The sequence below is a fragment of the Pelodiscus sinensis genome, chromosome 14, assembly GCF_049634645.1.
Source record: "Pelodiscus sinensis isolate JC-2024 chromosome 14, ASM4963464v1, whole genome shotgun sequence".
Lineage (NCBI taxonomy): Eukaryota > Metazoa > Chordata > Testudines > Trionychidae > Pelodiscus > Pelodiscus sinensis.
In genome coordinates, this window is record NC_134724.1 from 13,901,466 (window position 1) to 13,915,374 (window position 13,909).

The window sequence follows — 13,909 nt, forward strand, 5'->3', positions numbered from 1 at the left end:
GTTTGAAACTGACCAGACAGGTCAAACAAATATAAATTGTGTTCATGTTCAGTGTAGGCTCCAGATGTATCTGGGGACTACTTCTGAAGTCTTACTCAGGCAGAACTGCTAGAGTGCATGGGAGCGTTGTCCTGAGCAGGGATTTCAGGAATGTGCCTTGTGTTAACAAGCCAGGAAAGGCAGAATGAGATTAGATTTCAATGGAGCTATGACTGTTCATACCTGCTGAACATCTGTCCCTGATTATTTCCAAAGAAAGAGAAAATTAGTTGTTAGAACCATGTTTGGTTGAATTATCATAATATTTGTAGCAACGAGTTTGGATGCTGTTTCTTAACAGACCTCTGGCATTTTTTTTCCAGCCTCACAACCTAAGGAGCGCCCCCGGTCTGCAATACTTGCCCCTGATGAAAGCACCATAACCTCAGTGCTCAATCACAGGAGATCACAGCAGAGCACAACACTTTCAAAAAGTGTCTCAATACAGAACATTGCAGGGTAAGCCTATGTGTGGGTTTTAGCAAAATGTCTATTTTAGCTAGAAATTTAGAAGATCCAATTTGTTCGACTCTAATTTGTAGCTGTTGGCACGCTATAAAAATACATAAATACAGTCACACAGTTCCTGTGTATAATCAGCAACATTTAGTGCAACTTTCAGTTTTATTTAAAATTATACAGGTCGAACCTCTGTTATCCGGGATTCTCTGGTCCGGCAGGACCATGGATGTCGCCAGACCAGAGAGCCCCAGCCGAAGAGGTTGCCAGCGGTTAGGAGCTAAGTCAGGCAGGCAGCCTGGAGGGTCAGTGTCCTAGTGGCAGGAAATGCAGCGAGCAGTCGGCATCCATTACAGGGCTGGGCAGGGAGTCCTGCCAGCCGAGAACAGAGCCCCTGCTGGCCAGGGACACGGAGCTGCCATTGGCCAGGGACACGGAGCTGCCATTGGCTGGGGACACATAGCCCTTGCCAGCTGGGGGCATGGATCTACTGTTGGGCATGGGCAGGGAGGCCCCTGTGGCTGGGGTTAGGTAGCCCGTGCAGGCAGAGAGACCCTATGGCCCAAAGAGTGAAGCTGCTGCCATCTGAGGGCAGGAAACCCCACCAGCCGAGGGAAAGGAACTCCACAGACTGGAGCGGGGCAGCAGCCTGGAGTGGATCCCTGCCAACAGCTAGGGGCAGTGCACTGGCCGGGCCGGTGGTCAGGAGAGGAGCCCAGGAAGAGCTGAAGTCTTGACCTCGCCTGGTCTGGCAATCTCCCTCTTTTGGGGCCACTCAGATCCCGAGGGAGCCAGACCAAGGAGGTCCAACCTGTATTTGTTATGTGTATTTGAGAAAGTGATTGGTTTGAGTGTTGGAATCTTGAGTAGGGTTCAGCATTTCCTTTTTTCTGCAGAGTTGTCGATGAAAATATAATACATACTTGGAAATTCCTCTCACAGTCAACTGACTCTTTACATAAAATCAGCCGGGTGAATGAATCCACGGAGTCGCTAACTGATGAGGGTAAGAGATCCCAATGTATTTGTACAAACACAGAAACATCCCCAGCAAATGGATGGTCTCAACATTGATTTTTAGAAACACTAAATCCTTTAAAAGTGTTTTGACATCAGATTTGTTTTCTTTACTGGAGAATTTCAGCTTATTTAGATAAGAGAAAGTATAAAGAAAGACAAGAAAGCAAGGGCCCTATTTCTTTATAGGCTAGAGCATTTTAGCATATTTTGAGTAAGAGAAAATGCATGAAGGGTTTCATTTACATTTGAGTTATGTGGGCTGTGTTTAAAGCTCAGAGGTACACTCTTCCTCCCCGTCTTTGATCCTTTGTCTATTTTGTAATCTATTTGTTCATCTGCACATCCCTATACATTTTACTTTTTCGATATTGGCAGGTTCAAAATATTTTTTAATGTTTTGGTTAAATTCACAATTGCAGGTACAGCAATGTTATTTTTTAATCAAGGGGTGCTCTGAGATAAATATATTCCTTAAACATTTTGTATCTTAGCCGACACTGACCTGAAAAGTAGAAAATGATTTTAATGCATTAGGAACTGAATAGGGAACATGGCGAGAGAGAAATTTCCCAACAGCCATGAATTTTCACATGTTGGGTAGAGGCAACAAATGAACAATTTCTGCCTAAAAAGTGCTGCTGCTATACATAATCTTCAGTTCCAGGCATGTCAAGCTATTGTTTTCTAAACTTGAAAATAGCTTTTGCAAAGCTCTATGTAACATTTCTGTTAATTTATTGAAGTAAACAAAGAAGAACAAATTGCATATTAATTACCATACTGTTACCATGTTCTTGCTTGTTTTGTAAGCCAGAGTTCAGATTACATGGTAATTTTGGACTTTAGTGCAACTAGTAAATAACCTATAAAAGCTTGCATCGTTTGGTACTTAACCCATAAAAATTCCATACAATCACGTCCATGTCAATAAAAGAAAGCAGATATGATGTTTGGGACATTCAGAACAAAGCCCAAATGTGTAGAATAGCAATGGGAATTTCAAATGGGAACAGATATTTGTTTACGCTGCTTTTATGCAGGTGCAGATATGAATGAAGGACAGCTCATGGGGGACTTTGAGATGGACTCCAAGCAGCTGGAGGCAGAATCCTGGAGTCAAGTAGTAGACAGCAAGTTTTTGCGGCAGCAAAAGGAAAATGTTGTCAAACGGCAGGATGTCCTATATGGTGAGATGTTTTTTGGTTAAAGTGATCCAGTTTCATTTCTAGAAACCTCTAGCTTTGGATGGTCTGTCTGTTCATCTATTTTGTTGGTGACTAATTTGGAAACTTGTTCAAAAATAGCTTGTCACTGACTTCACTGAGGCCAGAATTTCACTCTTAGTGTTTGCTGGAATTGAAGACCCCCGCTGCCATCATAGTAATCTTTGGAATCCTGGATTTCACTTAACCGTACACCATTAAAAAAAAACTGTCTCTCCTATTTTGTCTCGTGATGACGTTTATATGCAGCTATCCATGAGTACAGTGTAAATTACTTGTATTCGCATCTTCTGCCCCTTGATACAAGAGGTCTCTTGTGCTACACAAAATCACCACATTGAGAAGGAGCAGCATAGGGTGTGTCTAGACTACATGCCTCCTTCGACGGAGGCATGTAGATTAGCCAGATCGGAAGAGGGAAATGAAGCCGCGATTAAAATAATCGCGGCTTCATTTAAATTTAAATGGCTGCCCCGATCTGCCGATCAGCTGTTTGTCGGCAGATCGGGGCAGCCTGGACGCGATGCGCCGACAAAGAAGCCTTTCTTCATCAGCACAGGTAAACCTGGTTTCACGAGGCTTACCTGTGCCGATGAAGAAAGGCTTCTTTGTCGGCGCGTCGCGTCCAGACTGCCCCGATCTGCCGACAAACAGCTGATCGGCAGATCGGGGCAGCCATTTAAATTTAAATGAAGCCGCGATTATTTTAATCGCGGCTTCATTTCCCTCTTCCGATCTGGCTAATCTACATGCCTCCGTCGAAGGAGGCATGTAGTCTAGACACACCCATAGTGTTTTGGTATTGGTATCTGTCCTCCTACACTAAGGCTATGTCTACATTCGCGGCTTCTTGCACAAGTACAGCTGTTCTTGCGCAAGAATCTGCAGAGCATCCACACTGCCCGCCTGCTCTTGCGCAAGTAAATTTACAGTGCGGTGTGGTAAGAGGGGGCTCCTTGCGTAAGAGCTATGCTCTTTTTTGACAGGTGTAAGCCCTCTTGCGCAGGAGCTCTTGCGCAAGAGGGCAGTGTGGATGCTCAGCAGGGATTTCTTGCACAAGAAATCCCTATGGCTAAAATGGCCATCAGAGCTTTCTTGCGCAAGAAAGCGTCCACACTGCCATGGGTGCTCTTGCGCAAAAGCACAGCGTACACATGGCAGTGTGGACGTTTTCTTACGCAAGAGTTCTTGCACAAGAACACTTGCACAAGATGTTCTTGCGCAAGAAGCCGCGAGTGTAGACATAGCCTCAGACTCCAGCATGTTGGTCTGCAAATGTTTTACCTCACACATACTTCTGCCCCCCTTCACCCTACACACCTGCCATTGGGAGGAGCTGAGGCTGGGGTCAGGTGTGTGGTTGTGAGCAGAGCCACAGCCAAGTTGAGTGGAGTTGTGGCTGGGCCAACGCCAGGGCTGGAGCTAAGAGTAGGGCTGCAGCTGGAACTGGGGCCGGAGCAGGATGGGATAGCATTCACCCATTCCCACCCCCCCATGGGGCTGACCCAGGAACCACTTCGCCTCCTCCCTAACATTCCACACCTTGTTAGTGAGCAAGCGCCACAATTTAGAGACCAGTATTCTCGCAGTAACAGCAGGCCGAAACAACAGTATGGGGAGGATGAGCCACCCCCAGGCCGTGCCCTAACACGCACTTTGAAAAGAAATAAATTGTTTTCCCATTGATAATCAAACTACTAACTATGAAGAGGTAAGAAAAGAATGAAACCAGTGCACATGGTATTAGGGAGCTCAAAATGGTGGATATATCCCAGTGACATTAGTGCACATAACACACACACACACACACACACACGTACGTCAGAATGGGGAATTACAAGCCCACAGTAATTCATTACGTTAAGGCCAGGTCTAATATAGGTCAGATTAAGGTACATAGCTCCATCTATGTAAATAACGTAACTGAAGTCAACATATCTTAAGCTGAGCTTGGCGCCATCTTCACAGTGGGAGGTCGACAGGAGCAAATGCTTCCATCTGCTTCCCTAACTCCTCACAACTGGGAGGCGTAGTGACACCGAATGGTGGTGCCTTCAGCATTCATTTTGGTGGGTCTTCACTAGACCCGCTAAATCGATTGCCTGAAGATCAGTCTCTGGAGCAGCAAGAGGAGACGTGGTCTAAGTTAGCTCCTATGAGCCCTGCTAACTAGATTTGTTGAGTGCCTGTCCTTGGCTTAGCAATGCCGAGTACTCTGGGTTGATACAGCGCTCTGTCCTGGAGGATAGTAATAATGAACCATATGCTTCCTGAGTTGGATCTGTCCTTGTCTCATACAGAGTTGATGCAGACAGAGATGCATCACGTCCGCACTCTGAAGATCATGAGTGATGTATACAGCAGGGGGATGATGCAGGAACTGCAGTTCGAACAGCAAATGGTGGAAAAGGTCTTTCCTTGCCTGGATGACTTGCTGAACATCCACAGCCAGTTCTACCAGCGGATTCTGGAGAGGAAGAAAGAGTCCCTGGTGAACAAGAGTGAGAAGAACTTTGTTATCAGACGGATAGGAGACATCTTGGTGAATCAGGTGAGTGGTATGTTCTGAGCACAAGACTGCAAGCCAGGGACTCCTGAATTGCAATGACCTCTCCTAGGGCCAGTCTACACTTAAAATGCTGCGTTGGTGCAGGTGTGCTGCTTTAACGAAGATGCTCTATGTTAATTCACCAGAGCAAAGAGGCGATAGCTGCACTAGTAGGAGATGCTCTCCCACTGACATAATGCTTTCTGCATCAGTGCTTACGTCAATCTAACTACACTATTCTGGGGTATGGATTTTTCACACCCCTGAGAGACATAGTTATTTCTACTGAAGTCATTCTGTAGTGCAGACCTGCTCTTACACTATCCTATTGGTGACCTAAAGTGAGATGCATCACCCATGTCTGGCCTGTGCCAGCTGACTCCAACTCATGAGGCTCAGGCTGCGGGGTTGTTTCATTGCCGTGTAGACTTCTGGGCTCCAGCCCAAATCCAGGTTCTAGGATACTGTGGGGAAAGTGTGGGGGGGGGGCAGAATTTGTACTCCTGCCCAAGCCCAGAAATCAACACGGCAATGAGACAGTACCACAAGCCAGTTGGATGGCATGGGACCATCCACAGGTATTTCTTCCCTGCATAGATATATTCTTTGTGCCTTAGAGATGGCTGTCCATCTTTGTACAGTACTTTAAGATTTTCAGGAAGAAGGTTTGATGTCAGTTTTGGTTTTTTATGCTGCATGGGCAGAAAAGTATCAGCACTGGTTACAGTATGACCTGTAAGGTAGAACACTGAGCAGGAAAACAGGGAATCTGGATTCTGTATCCTGGCTTTGCTGCTCTGTGACCTGGGGAAGCCACTTTACACCTCTGTGGCTCCAAGCTCTTTGTGGAAGGGTGTCTCACCCTGTACAATGCCTAGTCTCCATCCTTAAAATTCCATAGCTTCACATTTTTTGAAAGCTACCTTTTGGGCAACGTTTGAACTGACTGTGTTGCGTCCTTTTCAGTGTCTGATGGTGGGTGATCCCAAAAGTGATTGATTCTAAACACTCAGCGGGGGCTTATGAGCTTGTTCATGTCTTGCAGTTTTCCGGTGAGAACGGGGAGCGAATGAAGAAAACTTACGGCAAATTCTGTGGGCACCACAACGAGGCTGTAAATTATTTCAAAGACCTGCAGTCAAAAGAGAAGCGGTTTCAGGCATTCATCAAGGTTGGAATTGGTGGAGGACTTGTTGCTATACATTGGCATGTCTCAGAGAGCGCTTCATTGGCAGCATTTTAACTTATGTCTTGTCTTTTTTTTTTAAGAAAAAAATGAGCAGTGCAGTGGTGAGGCGCCTGGGGATTCCTGAGTGCATCTTACTAGTAACTCAAAGGATCACCAAATATCCCGTGCTATTGCAAAGAATCTTACAGTATACCAAAGGTAGTGCCTGTTCCTTTTCCTAAGCATGTTTGTTTCCTCTGTATCTTTCTCCGGGACTTTAAACAGCCCAACTCAGAACCAGCCAGCCAACCCAGTTCTTAAAGCCACCACTGCCATAAGTAGGGACCTGGGTTTCATACCTTCTTTCAGGGTTTCCATCCTCAAGCTGCATAGGCTTGAGGGTGCTGCAAAGATACAGCACGTAGCCCCTGTAGAAGTGACACACCAAGTGACGTCTCATCACTTCAGCAATCTCTAGCTAGTTATGGAGCAACATGCACAGACTCCAAAGTCTCTACTTTGTCCACTTTGGCTCATGACTGCAATACCAAGCCTAGGGGAAAGGGTATTGCAAAATAAGGAAAAATAAGATTCTCAGAGCTCCAAGAAGATTCACGTTCTTCCTTTGAACCTTTCTTCCATCCCAGGAATCCTACATTACCATACTTTACATACGGTATTCAGAGAACTTGGCTTTGAATATGCTCTTCATAGGTGATTTATGATTAAGTGGTTGGAGGTGATAGGTCTTCAATCAACTCTCTGGCTTATTTCTCTGTGTCACATAAACACCTTTCTGAGCCTGCACGATTAACCCATCAGGAGTGGCCACAGAATCTTAGCGCCAGAAGGGATCAGAAGTTAGGAATTGCAGAAACACGTGAGAAGGGCTTGCATAGGATATGTCAGCTGTGCTCCTGGTTTCTCTCAGTCTCTCACTTAGAGAGCAAAAAGGCTCAGTTTACAGTTTAATCTAGCCTGCTTTCTGCTATAGTGCACTATGTTTAATCTCTGTGGAAGCCCTTTATTAGGTGAGGATGAGGAATGGTTTATCTGTGTCATCCCATTTAAGATATCGTAAGCTCGACCAGTAGTTTCTTTATTATTTCACCCACGAAAACCTCTGGAGAGTGATGTAGAGGTTTCTGTTTCAGTTTATCAGCAGATGTGAATCCTAAAGATACAACAGCTGACATTCCAGATTAGCCAAGGAATGACAGAGACCATCCACTGTGTCTTTATCATCATCAAGTCCTGTAATTCATACCTTTTTTTTTTAAGTTTTCCCTTTTTTAAAATTTTTTTACAAAGTAAAAAGTTCACAGGGGACTATCTTGTTGGCCATTATGGTCCTCATACATAGTTGTCTGTCCCATTAGCGTGGTTTAGAGACGTGTGACTGAAGGCTTCTGGATCTGACAATTTCACAAATGTGTCACTTCATCAGGAGCCAAGCAGATGGGAATTTTGCCACTACCAGGGTGGACCATTAATCCAGACTCTTAAAATGTTCATTGCAACTTCACTGATTGTTCCTTATTGAGTCTGGTATTCAAAAATGGCTGTACCTGATTTGCCCATATAAACAGCTGTGGACACATGCCAGATGGATGCATTCCAATTTTTTTTTTACATGCAGTCAGGTAGACATGCACTTGCAGAAGCTGAAAATGTGGTCTTTATTTACCCTACTATAGCTTGTGCAGAGTGGATTTCCTTTGGTTCCCCTTTAATCTATAGGTGTGTATTTAAAGCTTGTGACAAACTTCATTTCTTCTAAATGAAACTTGTCGTAGGAAGGTATTTAGCGTTAGTGCATCAGCATGCGGTCGTGTTTGATGACTCAGTGGTAAGGCAAAGAGGCAGTGGTGCAAGTACACAAAATATCTTACCGGTACCCCACTGCGGCTCCTAGCAGGGAAAGCAGAACTGCCAGCCCCATTCCCTAGCCCTCCAGCGAGCTGTCCCATCTGTGTACAGGGCTGGGGAGGGAGGGCGAAGTTCTGCACGTTTCTCCATTTCCGCCCTCCCCCCATTAGGGAAAGGAGCAGAACCGCCAGGAGCCCCAACCTGCCACACACACATGCTGGGGGCGGGGCTGGGAATTCTGCTCCTTTTCTCACTGCCCTTCTCTGCAGGGAAAGGAGCAGAGCTTCCGGCCATGGCCCCTGCCCCTCCACGGAGCTACCATGCCTGCGTGTACTGGGCTGGGGCAGCAGGGCTGGCAGTTCTCCTTTCCCAACAGCTCCTGTAGCTACCGTAGGGCTCCCAGGCCTGTTCACAAAAACGCGGTAGTCAGTGGGGATGGCCGTCAGGCAGTTCACCGTCCTGGCTATAAATGTCTTTCCGGGATGGCATCCCGGCCCCACTTGCAGGACTGGAAAGGGGAGACGTAAAACTTTAGGCTCTGCATATTCACAAATAAAGGGTGCGCTTGCGCTGCAACTGAAATCTCTTTCTCACTCCTTAAGAAAATGAAGTGGAACATCAAGACTTGACCCAGTCACTAAACCTGGTGAAAGACGTGATTGCTGCGGTCAATAGCAAGGTCAGCAACTATGAAAAGAAAACACGCCTTTCTGAGATTTATACGCGGACGGACAGCAAGTCCATCATGAGGATGAAGAGTGGACAGATGTTTGCCAGAGAGGACTTGAGACGAAGGAAACTCATCCGAGATGGGCCTGTGTCACTGAAAAACACAGCTGGGAGACTGAAAGGTGAGCAAATCCAACAGACCATGCACCTAAAAGATGTACCCTCTGTCTCTGGATGATGCCAGGCTCATCCATCATGGACCTGCAACCTCATTCTCTTTACTGTGGCTTGGTGTTGCTCTGCCCCTCACATGGAGTTTCTTCTGAAAAGGCTGGCCCATGTATTATTCATATTATGTCATTGATTTTTCTGTTTTGGGAAAGGAGCAGTCAAAGTAAAAATCATGAAAACCTGTGCACCTAATAACACCATAGGTTATTGCCACAAATATTTCTCATATTCCCTTACTGCTCACCATGACTCTGCTTGCTTACTTACCTTCCAGACTTTGCCCAGCGAGCTGAGTCAGGGTTTGATGGTGAATTCCCCCCACCCCCCAGGGAAGGGAAACCTTGCTCACTGTCTTCTGGGCTCCACTGACTCCTCAACTCATGATAGAGCCAACCCCATTTTTCCAATGGGCACCTTCTCAGGAGACTTGGGATCCAGACGAAAATAATTGGCCATGAAGAGTAAAATGAAGAAAGCAGCAGAACACGATAGTGCTATTGCTGGTGTGAACAGTGATCCACAGTTGTACACTGAGGTAGGGGGGGCCTACAGACTTGCCAGGCCCTTTGGGGGAGCTCCCTACTCCTGGAAGGGGTGGGGCCTAGGACAGAAGGGGCAGATGTGGTGCAACCGGTCCTCAACGCTACCTGGAGCGTGCTGCACTGTCCCCAGCCAGCCTTGAGAGGGATCTGCTGCACTCTGGTGGTGATTTAAAGGACCGGGGCTCCAGGTGCCATTGCTCCTGCAGTAGTGGTAGGAATTACCAGAAGCCCCGGGCCCTTTTGAATCACCAGGCCCCAGGGCAACTGCCCCTTTTGCCCTCACACACCTGTCGGTGGGCGTGCACTGAGGGTTTGCAGAGGGGTGGCACCATAGCTAACTCAGAAATCTGATTAGCCATCTGAATCGCTTGGCCATGTGAATGAACACAGAGATCTGGGATTCATGTTTGTACACTGTGGTTTTATACACATCCATAGACTCTGTGAAATACACACTCTGAATTGCAGCCATTGCACTTCCCGGTTTTGCTGCCTAGTAGCAGCACTATGTTTCTATGACTTGAAAGTTCCCTGGAGTTGCTAAGCAGACCCAGCATTGCATTGTCTATTACACTGAAGTAAGTCTTCACATTGGTTGTCCGCAGTCTTTTGCTCTGAGATTTCTGAGGCCACTACTCCAAACCATTATTGCCTTGTCTGTTTCCCTGAAGTCCCTGCAAGTGCTATATTCTCTGTAACACGCACATTATGGTCAATGGGTGGGCCAAACTTACTGACTCTCCAAGCTGCATACTATTATCTTCAGAAGCTAGCTAGGCAGACTTGTCTGCTGTTCCTCCTCCTCTGCCGAAATCCCTCTCCTAGTCAGCTAACCAATTCACCAATCAGTTCTGTTTATAGATTTAAAAAAAAATCCTGTTACAAGATAACACAAAACCGAGGCCTGGTCTATACTACATCGGAAGATCCAAGTAAGATATTTAACTCCAGCTATGTAAATGACGTAGCTGGAGTCGTCATTTCTTACATCGTGTTTCTGCACCATTCACACAGCAGGAGGCTGATAGCAGCAAATGCTCCCATTGGCTGCCCTTACTCCTTGAGAGGAGCAGGAATACCAGTGCCAGTGGGGGCACCCTCTGAGTTCGATTTAGCAGGTCTATATTAGACCTGCTAAATCGAACCCCAGAAGACTGACTGCAGCAGAATTGATCTTCTGCGTAGTATATACGTGTCCAGAGTTTAGTAAATATAAATAACTCTTTCCTCATCACATTTAAATAAAAGTTGGTGAATCATACTGTTTTGATACAGTTTAATTTTAGCCAAACTGTTTTAGTTTAAACAGCATTCCGAGTATACAGTTTCCCTCCCATTTTCCTCCCTCTATATTTAATGCTGCCAGAGCTTCCCTGATGGGCGAACAATGCCACCAATCTTTTGCAAGATGTTTCAGAGTGAGAAAAAACAGCCTGCTTTCTGCTCATGGGGCTCAGCTTCTCAACCTACACAGTACACGTGGGCTTTATGAGGGCATGTAGTCAGGGTAGCTGCTTTGCAAAAAGCCAAATCCAGCATCAGGAAACCTATTGAGCAAACTCAAAACCACCACATCCAATTCCAGAAACTTCCGAATCTGGAGAGCAGCTAATTGTGCATCTGCTTAGCAGCGGTGACCCAGAGGCAACTCGTTCCTACCAACCCCCAATAGATGTCTTAGGGCACATCTAAACTTACTGGAAGATTGACGCTCTAGAGGTCTACCTTCTGGCATTTGATTTAGCAGGTCTAGTATAGACCTGTAAATCAAACACTGAGGCAGCTCCCACCAACTTCTGGTACGCCTCCTTTTCAAAGAGTCAGGGAAGCCGATGGGGGCATTTGCTTCTATCAGCTTCCTGCAGTGTGGACATCACTAAGGCTCAGCTTAAGGTAAGCTGACTCCATCTACATATTTTGCATAGCTGGGGTTGAGTACCTTAAGCAGAGCTGACAGCTCTAGTGTAGACCTGTCCTTAAAGATTTAGCTCCCTGTTAGGCAGGTGGGTTGCACTATCATGGGAATCTCTCTGTTAGTATAGGTTATATTCTGCATTTCCTAGAGAAATAATGGGTCCCACGACTGGAGCCCATAGCTAGAACGCTACAGTAAAGATGAGTCAGAATTTCCAGATGGGAAACCATCCAAAAATTTAGAACCTGCTTTTCCTAACTTCTGAGATTTGGAACTGGAGCCAGGAGTAACACAGGAATAGCTTTCCTTGAAGTATTTTGGTCTTTCCTCCTTTGCTCCAAAAGCAGAAGTTGCTGTTGGAAACAAAAACAAGCCAAAGTAAAATAAATCTCACCAGGACATTTTACAAACCTCAAACGCGGTTTGAATTTGGTTTGAGGCTATGGCAAAAGCTTGGTTCGTATTTGATCTGAAAGGGATTTTGTTCCTCCAAAACGAATGGAAGGAATTACACAGGGGATCAGTTAACTTTTGAGTTTACCTCATCTGCAAGTCATGAGGCCTCGTAGTATATACACAGAAACTCATTGTGCAGTGGGGCTTGGGTGGGGCATCTCGCTGATTACTTACGAAGAACCTTGTGATATATCATGCGGCAACTTAGAAGGTGGCATGTGTATTTTGGGGGAATATCCCTGCTCTGATTCAGAATTCTCTATATTCATCTTCTTTGCATTTCTTTCTTTTCTTCTACTTGAGTCCGTCTCCCCTCTGAAGCACACCCATTTGGTTTCCAAGGGAATTCGGAGAGAGCCATATACATCTGTGGGCAGAATCAACATCAGCTGTTGCAGTTAAAATGCCTGGGGAAGAAATTGCAGCTGACAAATGTTGTTACAAGATAAATTGCACCACTCATGAGAGGAGAGCAATAAAACCAATCTGATATTTTGCCTGAGGATAGAAATATTGTGAGAATGAATAGGGTGTATGTTCAGCCAACATTCATTGCTTCCACTTCCCCAGTCTTCCATGACTTTTAGAGGGCTTGTAGTTTGGATAAGAACATTCCAGCAGAGGGTCTAGATATGAGCCCATCTGACTCCTTTAAGAGCTGATTTTACTTTGCCTGGAGGAGTCGCTATTGAGGTATGAAGAATACTATGGCACCTTAAAAATGAACCATTTTATTTCAGCATAAGCTTTTGAGGGCTGGAGCGCACTTCATCAGGTGCATGAAGTGGAAACTTTAGTTTGGCAGAGATGCCTATATGTATATTAGGGATGTCACTGGTTAACCTGGTGGGCAATAATTTTGATAGGGGGGCATTCCAAGACTGGTGAGCAAGGGCCACCCTCTTCCATTATATTAATGGAGGAGGTGCAGGGTCTATGATGGAAGTTGAGTGCAGAAAGGACCTTGGGTTAAGGGATTGAGGTACAGGTGGGGGAATCTGGGAGGAGGAATCTGGGAGGTAGTTTAGGTGAAAGAAGGGATTGTGACTGGGGGAAAGAGATAGGAGTGCAGAAGGGGGTGCAGGGTTTGGGTGGGGGTATGGGTGCAGGAGAGGATTCTGATCTGTAGGATAAGTGCAGGATCTGGGATGGGTTGTGTCCGGGGGGGGGGGGGGTAGGAGGGGATGCAGAGATGTGGCTTGTGACTGGGCCTAGGGGATTTGGTTGCAAGGTCTGGGAGGGGGTTGTGACCTGGGAGAGAGTATGGGTGCAGGAGCGAGAGTGCAGAGGGTTTGGGTTACATGGGGTAAGGGTGCAGGATGGGGAAGAACCTGGAAGTGCTCACCTGGGCAGCTCCCAGCCAGCAGCCCAGCAGGTTCCTCAGTAGCCTGAATATCCCTCTGATGCTCACCTGGAGCTCATTTGTAAATAAAAGGTATTGATAAGTACTGAAAGCAGTGATTGACATAGACATATATTTGATGTAAAACCTAGGTGTTTTTTCTCTGTTATAGAGGTCCTGGCTGTCCTCCTCTCAGACACGCTGGTATTCCTTCAGGAGAAGGACCAGAAGTATGTCTTTGCATCACTGGTAAGGCTTTGGTGTTTTCTCTTCCTTTCTTTTACATATGCAATCCTTGGTGTGAATTTAGCAATGAAAGCATGTCACTGCCTGCCACATTCCTTCGTTTTTATTGGACAGATCACTTTGCATGTAACAGTTTTGTTTCTGCAGCAGACTCCATTATTTTCTATTGGAAACATGTCTTA

The 13,909-nt window shown here is 45.9% G+C and overlaps 1 protein-coding gene across 12 annotated transcripts in view; it reads left to right on the plus strand.

The window, feature by feature from the left end:
• AKAP13 (A-kinase anchoring protein 13) overlaps positions 1-13,909 on the plus strand; it is a 374,025-nt gene that overhangs the window by 339,025 nt on the left and 21,091 nt on the right. For all 12 annotated transcript variants that reach the window (XM_075897023.1, XM_075897024.1, XM_075897028.1 and 9 more), the window contains 8 exons: positions 363-498; positions 1,395-1,504; positions 2,559-2,705; positions 5,042-5,292; positions 6,335-6,460; positions 6,559-6,676; positions 8,929-9,177; positions 13,654-13,730. In XM_075897023.1, coding sequence (XP_075753138.1) covers positions 363-498; positions 1,395-1,504; positions 2,559-2,705; positions 5,042-5,292; positions 6,335-6,460; positions 6,559-6,676; positions 8,929-9,177; positions 13,654-13,730 — 1,214 coding nt within the window. The remainder of the gene's footprint in view (positions 1-362; positions 499-1,394; positions 1,505-2,558; positions 2,706-5,041; positions 5,293-6,334; positions 6,461-6,558; positions 6,677-8,928; positions 9,178-13,653; positions 13,731-13,909) is intronic.